The sequence below is a fragment of the Pundamilia nyererei genome, unplaced genomic scaffold (assembly GCF_000239375.1).
Source record: "Pundamilia nyererei isolate P.nyererei 1_Seehausen unplaced genomic scaffold, PunNye1.0 scaffold00129, whole genome shotgun sequence".
NCBI lineage: Eukaryota > Metazoa > Chordata > Actinopteri > Cichliformes > Cichlidae > Pundamilia > Pundamilia nyererei.
The window spans coordinates 1,736,855-1,745,590 of NW_005187530.1; the positions used below are offsets into that span (position 1 = coordinate 1,736,855).

Here is an 8,736-nt window from a genome sequence, read left to right on the forward strand (position 1 = left end):
ACCTCTCTGCTGCGGGAACGTGTGTGAGTGTGAGCGAAGAAGACGTGAGCGAGTTACCCTGTGATTCCCCCGGAGTTTTGGATCCCTTCACTGTACATATATTGCACTGGCACTGTAAATAAACGACACCTTGGAGATACCTTACCGCTCTGCGTTTGAATCCCTGTACCAGATCGTGACACTGATAGTACAGAACCCATCTACCATACCCATCTTCTGTACCTGATGGGTAGTCATATCGACAGGGCAGAGTGACGGTCGTTCCTGCCCACACACAGATCTGCTTCCTAGAAAATGAGACACTCCACCTGCTCTGGATGCCTGCAGGGGGCACAAACAGGTATAAGACAGAAATATTGAAGAACACACACACACACACACACACACACACACACACACACACACACACACACACACACACACACACACACAGTTAAAAGAAAGCCTACAAAAACCACATGTGTATGATTCACCATCTCATCACGTCATCTTATAATACAGGCTCCACCAGGGTCAATGAATACATATTTGGGAAGTAAAAGAATAAATCTCAACAACCCACAAGTTAGAGTGACTCCTCGGAGGGAAAGCTGTCAAACCACAGCTCTCACTGCTCCGTTCAGAGGGACACATAAAAGTGAAGCAGTGTAAATGAGGCTTGATGAGCAGCCATTGTGACTTCCTGTGCGCCTAACAGCCTGCCTCGGCTGACTACGTTGCACAAAAGGCAATCAATACTTATAAATAACCTGAGCGTAAAGGCAAGGACACCTGGCTGCAGAAGCCTTGGTGCACAATACATCTGTAAAAACTGTTGTCGTTTTTTTTACTCCTGTCATGTAAATCCTTTTGCATGTGATATACTTTTCAATAAAAATCAGTTTAATCTTTGATTAAAAAAAACAAACAACCCACACATCTAGTAATTAATCTCAAAGAATGCACAAAGGTTTAGTTTGCTTCTTGTTTGATGCACAAAATGGAAAGAAAAATGTCATACTTTGATCTCTCTGTGATTTCTCTTACCTGGTAAAGCTGTAAGGATGGTGCCCAGAACTAACGCACCTGCCAACATCTCCGCTGACACGAGCGCTGGAATGTCACCGGAGACGGAGAAAAACACGGGCAGACGGAGCGCTAAAGATCACATCAGTCAAATTTTTAAAAAAAGTCATCGAGTCAATTAGATCTGAAGTACTCACCTCTCAGAGGGTTTACTTTCACCTCGGCCAGTCAAACAGAGTTGTGGGATGTTTGCGACCCCTGATAGTGATGGAGGTGATTTTTATAGCGGTGAGAGTTGCATGGTGATCTGAATCGGCTGGCAGGAGGAGCGGAAGGGGCAGGAGGAGGAGGAGGAGGAGGAAGAAGAAGAGGAAGTATATGTATGTTTGAAAAAGTAACCTCAGATTTCTCCTCTGTCTTCATCTTGAAGCATTTTCACTTTTACTCCCATAGCTTTTTTAAGGTCACTCCTCTGGTGACTTACAGTTCCTATTTTGTGTGGCTGTGAAAATGTGACATCCTTGTGATCATCTCACTTGGCAATGTGGCAATTATTCTTACTGCAGGTTAAATGTCATTGACCGGTGGTACGTACAAATAGGTGGTCAATCAGTTCGCAGTATAGCCAAACTAAAGAAGTGATAAAGAACTACCAAGATCTTTGATTGAAAGTGGTTTAAATACGCACAAAATTGGGGCATACTGACCATTAATTTTTTCATGTCTGGTCGCAGGCTGTTGCTGTAACACGTCTCCCTCGATTTTCTAAATTGTTTTTAATTCTCTGTAGTTATAGCATTATGAAAAAGTCTTGAGCTATCACTCATTTTTTTCAAATATTTTTAAAAAGGCAAATGGGAACTGTGTGAAACATATGCAATCATACATGGAAATACAGCATACAAGGCAGAAAAGAGGTTTGTAAAACTAATAAGTTTGAAAGTCAAATATTTGCCATGACCACCTTTATTTCAGGGATAGCTCTTCAGGAAGGACATCCAAAGCTCTTCTTTGGATGTTGGCTTCCTTTTGGTCTGTCAGTAAAGTTGAGGTTAGGACTCTGGGGAGACCAATCTATGATAGTGTCCCACTGTGTTTTTTCTATCCAGGTATGCTTTTACTCCCCTGGCAGTGTGTTTGGGATTATTGTTAAACTGAAGAATGAAGCCCTTTCCAATCAGACGCTGTACTAGTGGGTGGAAATGGGAAGCAATGTTTCTGTATTTATAATTCCATCAGTTTTGAAAAGATGCCTAACACCACTTTTTAAGGCATTTGACATTTTTCATGGATTCAATCAAAGATATGGGAATAAATGATCTGCTGTTGCAACAAAATGCTTAAAAATACAATTTACCAATTTAAAATCGGTTCTTTGCTAAGTTGTCTGTCATGTGGTGACACGGCACTGATTAATCTCTTGAATTAGGTGCTTTTTATGCTTTATTCACAGGTCAGTGTTAACTGGTTCAAAAAATAAACAAAAAAACCCATTCTTCTGAAAATGGTCAGGTGTTAGGACTGGACTGAAATTGAGCAGCCAGTGTTCAAAGAAAAAATTTGAAAGTCCTTCAGATAGCCTGGAAAACTACTGCTCAAGATCACTTTATGAATTAACAGTCTGTGAAATTGAATTTTTTTTAAATTTTGCTTTCAAAGGGCCAGCCAGACTGTCACATGGTACTGCAATTACAGTGTAAAATGGGTAAAATAAGTCTAATAAGTGTTTACTATGCTTTTTGCATGTTGCAATGTTTAAACAACTATGCTTATGTCCTTTTGGCTTAGAAGAGTCAGGCTTCTAACCCAGAAGCTTTACTGAACCAGTTTTTATGCCTTATACCTTTTTTCTTCACTGGGAACAAAACTGAGATTGGGTCCAAGAGTTGACTCCAGTTGGTTCCAAGTGACATAAATTGTCTATGTACTATCCAATTTGTTGCGACCACTTCACTGTGAGGGCCAACTGCACACACTTCCTTCAAGCAGACTAAAAAGCAGTATAATAAGAACAGCTCGTCTGCGGTATCTGCAGCTGTCCATGTGCGTCAGCAAGGAAGTATAACCTCAGCCTTCACCTCAGTTCCTGCTGTTCCTGCTGGCAAGTGCACTTCAAAGCAATGTACAGAAACAAACGGCTCATTAATAAAATATTAAAACAGAGTAGAAACTATTTCCAGTTTTTATCTTGGTATCTACCAATCTACCTCTATGGTAAATTTTGCCATCTTTATGTTTTGTGTTGAGCAGGTAATCTACCGTGAGTTCATCAGAGATTTCTGGAGAAAAGAAGAAGAAGGAGCGCTAATAAGAATAGTGATGAATCTGTGTGAGCTGTCTGCATGAGCAACACCTTCCATGGATACATATTTAACCAGTTTGTTGAAATAAGATCAATGCAGCATGTTAATCCTGCAGAAATGCAGAATTACTGATCTAATTGACTGCAGTGTAAACGACACTGACATTGTCACAGACTGGTGGAACTCTGACCATCCCGATTGACTGATGCGCATGCACGGTTCATTTATGAAACAAGACCAGGCCTGTTGGCGTACATTAATATACATTAGTCAAGTAGACATTGACTCAGCAGCCCAGATGTCCTCTCATCCACTGCTCTAATTGAGAATTGTTGGCACTGAATCTACCCACAACCAGACGTGGGGAGGTACGAGACCTCTCAGTCAACTGTGTCCACTTAGGCTGATGAGTCTAAATGACTTTAACATCCTAGCCTGCCACAGCTTGGCCAATAGATGTCAGTTTAGCATCACGGCTCGGCCAATTGGCTACTTACTCCAGCTTTGACCGAGGAGTAATGATGATGTACAGTTTAACATATAAGTCAATCTTCATTCATGGGCATAGAGTAGAATAAAGTGTGTGTCGGGGGGGTTAAGTTCAAAGTTTCAGAGATGATATTGATCACCATCTGGAAATGAAGCTTGATATTTTGCTTTCTAGCCAGCTGATCATGAAAATGATGGCGGGTGGGCAACAAAGGGAATGCTGTCCGATTATATCCAATTTATACGCTGCAAGATTTCAGCATCTGTAGGTCTAGCTTTTGTTGGGCTTCAGGGAAAAATGAGAATAGTTGTCATTTATTAATACAAATATATTGGTGGAGTGTTAGGTTAATGACACTCCATATGCTCCCAGTTTGGGTTCCTAAGAAAATTTTGTTCAAGGGATCTGCACTACGTTTAGTGGGAAAGCTCAACTTTAAAAAGCAGCTTTAATCAGGAACAGAATGTCTCTGGTTGGGAAAGTTACCTTGAGAACATAATGAAAGTTTTCAGGATATGAGGTTAAACGAACAATATACTCCAGTTCACAGATTGCTTGGTTGGATTATGAGTTGGACCCCACTCTACTGAGCCTCCACATGACAAGAAGTCTTGTATGATTTAATGATCCTGGATCCCAGCGTATAAAAGTCATTTTGGTCGCTGGCTGAAAAGTTTTTAGAACCTACACTGATTTTTTTCCTCTCCCCTCCAAATACTGTCTGTATTATGTTGAGTAAGAAGATTGGTGGGCTTTGAGCTTAACCTGTAACCACAGAATGACTTCAAAAGGATCACGGCACACTAATAGGTCAAAGCCTGATGTAATCTTAATCGAAAACAGAGGGGACTAAATGAATGAAGAGAAACAGATGGATGGAGCTAGATTAAGTGTGACTGACCACAAACAGAGAGAGAAAGAGGACAAGAAAGGGAGGAATGAGAAAATTTGAAGGGAAGGTAGCAGAGGAAGGGGGGATAAAGACAAAGGCATAAGAGAAAGAAATAAAGGATATACAGAAGATGGAGCTTAGAGAGGCCAAGAAAGCTGAGCAGAATATAAAAGAGAAAAGGGGGGACGAGGCTGAAAAGTAGAGAAGTGTTACATTTGTCAGAGAAATGGAAAAGAGTGTGAGCGGGAGCAACAGACAAATGCATGACAGCGTATCCTGCCCTGACGGTAGGGAAGATATCCATCCGCTGACCGCAGCCTCCAGGCCAGATGAAGTGTGACTGTCTGGTGGTCAGACTGGACCTGAAGATTTTCCGCTGTTGCAAAACACTTCCTGCCTGCTGTGTTCATGTAATGTGACCGCTCACAGTTTGCTCCCCTGCCATACTTTAAGTTGTCCAATATGTTATTTCTATGTTTTTCCTTATGCCCACAGATTAGACTCTTGGCTCTGCAGGCCCTCCAGCCTTGGACGAACTCCACATAAGCAAATAATCATTCGACTGTCCAACATGTGTTAGTCTTCATATTGAGTGGTGCTCTCCGCAGGGGGAGTCAGGGCAAGATGATCAGAGCTGCAATCATATCTGACAAGGTGATATGTTGTTCCTGCGCTGTCTTTTAGGAGCTCTAAGTGATGACTTGATGAGCAGGATTTCAGCCAAGAGAATCACTGAATCGATGGGGAATTAAAGAAAAGAACAAAAGAGAAACAGAAAAGCTTTTCTCCTTAGCCTACCTCATTCATGTTATCAATAAAACACACAGAATTTACTCGTTCACACACTTGACTTTTAACAAAAAAAAGAAGGAAAAAGCCAATCCAAACACTTGGTGATTTCTTAAAACTCCTAAATCTTTGAAACTTATTGAAGGCCTATTAAATTTACCCTGGTTTTGCTCATTCCGGTCCCATTCACAAACTCTGCTGTGGGGTCGGATTTCTGTTCCATGTCTGCCAGAGACCTGTCTGTGGCTGCTGTGGTATTCCACGCTGAATGAGTCATGTCTGGTGGTTATTATGGGCAGGCGTTTGCTCCCCCCCCCCTCCCGGCTCTCGCCCCGTCTAGTGGCAGCAGACAAAATTACATCTGTTTTTGAGCCTTGTCCAACCAAGCTGACTAAGATCAGGTTTTCATTTGACCAGACTAGATGAGTTAAGTGCACATTGTTGGTTAGTGGCATAAGAATAAATTGTTGTTTTAACTTCATGTTGAGGGAATTGTGTGCAGAAAGCTGATGGAGGATGGTAAAGTAAATTTGAAGCTGAATAGAGGTGGTGATCAGTATCACGGTGAGCATTTTGGAATGTTTTGGGGGCCCAAACAAAGGGGAGCAGTTACTTAAACTTGTTACTGAAAACTTGAAAGCAGGCACAATGTCTGTACTGTCTATAACAGCTTCACAAAAACGTCTTGATGCATTCCCAATCATCCAGGTAAGTAAATCTTATAAACAGTACATTTGCATAATGACTGAAACCAGCCGACTGAACCAGTGGGCTGGTTTCAGTCATTATGCAAATGTACTGTTTATAAGATTGGGGAAACCTGCAGTCAGCTGAGACTGAAGAAGTCACTTGGATGAATGACGAAACGTTCCTCCCACTGAAAACGCTACGTCCAGATGAACAGAATCAACTTTTGGAGCTTCACAAAATGTGCTAACACATCATGGAAGTAGGAAGCTCTGTCCCTATTGTGAAGATTTCAGACAAATTAAACATGACTTTTTGGTGTTTGGCCTGCGGCCTCTGAAATAAGCCTGAACCACTTGTGCCCTTGAAATTTCAGCACAAGTATTTCCAGACTGATGATGCCTTGGAAACGGTACATGTTGCAATGTGCTGCTTGTTTGTGTTTATTAGTGAGAGAGAGCTGCAAGCTTGCTGTTTCCCCATTTTCAGCAAACTAGTTGCCAGAGTTGGGAAGTAATGAATCAAATTCAAATTCAAATTTTATTTGTCACGTACACAGTCATACACAGTACGATATGCAGTGAAATGCTTAGACAACTGCTCGTGACCTAAAGAAAACAAAAAAGGAAAAGACTATGAATAAGATAGGAAATAAATATGAAAAATTAAAAAGGGTAAATTTAACTAGGGAGGAATAAAATATAAATTAAGGTTAAAAATGAAATAACTGTACAACACAAATTAGAATGAAGGGTAAATTTAACTGGGAAGGAATAAGATAAAATATATAAATTAAAGTTGAAAATAAAATAACTGTACAACAAAATACACAATATAGAACTATATAAGAATGTATGAAGAAATCTAAATATAAATAAATATATACACAATAACAGCAGCTGTACAAGTATTAACCGGAAATGAAGAATATAGTGACCAGTGTTGTGCAAAAACAAAGTCCAGAATGTCCAGTGTGTGTGTAAGAACCATATGTGTGGGTCAGTACTGTGTGGTGGTGTGATTGAGAGACCGTATCGCCTGCGGGAAGAAGCTCCTCCTCAGTCTCTCTGTGTTGGTCTTCAGGGAGCGGAATCGCTTTCCTGACCTCAACAGAGAGAACAGTCTGTTGTTGGGATGGCTGAGGTCCTTCACGATCTTCCTGGCCTTGGTCCAGCACCGCCTGCTGTAGATTGAGTGCAGGTCAGGGAGCTCGGAGCAGATGGTGCACTCAGCTGACCGCACAACCCTCTGTAGAGCTCGTCTGTCCTGCATGGTGCTGTTCCCGAACCAGGTTAAGATGTTTCCCGCCAGGATGCTCTCTATGGTGCACGAGTAAAAGTTCATGAGCACCTTGGAGGGCAGTTGGAAGTCTCTCAAGCGTCTGAGGTGGTAGAGACGCTGTCGGGCCTTTTTCACCACGGTGTTGATGTGACAGGACCATGACAGGTCCTGCGTGATGTGAACTCCGAGGTATTTGAAGCTGTCCACTCTCTCCACTGGGCACTCGTTGATGACGGGGGTCTGGTAGTTCCTCTCCTGCTTAGTGCTGAAGTCCACTATCAGCTCCTTTGTCTTACTGACGTTTAGAACAAATACTTTGTTACTGTACTTAAGTAGAATTTTGAGGTATCTGTATTTTACTTGAGTAGCTTTTTTATGACATATTTTACTTATATTCTCTACATTTTAACACAAATATTTGTACTTTCTACTCCTTACATTTTCAAAACGGGTTTGTTACTTTTGGTTCAACACATTTGAAGTGAGTAAATTCGTCACTGCGAGCCTTTAAATATCAAATCGATTTAAACCTAAACCGTAACAAATGAAAGTTAGTCCTGTTCACGTATTAATCACCAGGGGATGTTGCATAAAAAGAGATGACGTGTGCCACACTCAGGAGTTAAAGTGGGCTGGCATTTTGTGTATCTGTCACAACACCGGAACAACTGCAGGTGCCAGTAAGTGGTGATGGTGGCACTTCAGCATCTAGCTAGCTGTACAGAACACGAGCGAGAATAAAGGAAATAACATGTTGTTTCAGGTAATTTCAAACGCAGTGTTTCTATCAGCTCAGGAAACATAAGCGAACACACAAACTGTTTGTGTGAAGTCTGTTGCTGACTAAAGGTCTAGCTGCTGTACTTAACAGAGAGAGAAAAGAAAGAGCTAACTTCACTCAGAGATGGAGAAAGATAAGAAAGACAGAAGAGGAAGAAGAGAGGTTATATTTAAACCTCAGAGCAGCAGTAGCTTAGATCAGCTCTACTGGAGCTCTGATTAGAAATAATTGTGAGTTGTGATTCTTTTTCCCACACTGAGCAATTACTACAAATTTTAGGGTTCCACTAAGTGCTGAATCCCTCTTTAAACTATTCATTTCCTGTTTAGAGGCAAAGTTACCCTCTGCAATGTAGGCAACAAAAAACAGAGATATATTCTTCTTCTGAGTCAAGCTGAGTACAATTAGATTTAAACTTTAGACTAAAATAAAGTTTGTATTCCTGTCTACTAATGTTCTAAAAGCATGAGGCTCAGTTAGCTTTGCACTAATTCCTCCAAGCAGCTAC

The 8,736-nt window shown here is 41.2% G+C and overlaps 1 protein-coding gene across 3 annotated transcripts in view; it reads right to left on the reverse strand.

Moving 5' to 3' along the window:
* Window positions 1-1,299, reverse strand: part of LOC102212656 (B-cell receptor CD22) — a 10,338-nt gene extending 9,039 nt beyond the window's left edge. For 2 of the 3 annotated variants that reach the window (XM_005743271.1, XM_013913388.1), the window contains exons 1-3: window positions 1,203-1,299; window positions 1,027-1,092; window positions 223-321 (exon numbers count right to left, since the gene is read on the reverse strand). In XM_005743271.1, coding sequence (XP_005743328.1) covers window positions 223-321; window positions 1,027-1,075 — 148 coding nt within the window. In that variant the 5' untranslated portion in view covers window positions 1,076-1,092; window positions 1,203-1,299. Of the gene's footprint in view, window positions 1-222; window positions 322-1,026; window positions 1,138-1,202 lie in introns of all 3 variants that reach the window. The other variant, XM_013913389.1, reaches the window with a different exon arrangement.
* Window positions 1,300-8,736: the final 7,437 nt, after the last annotated feature.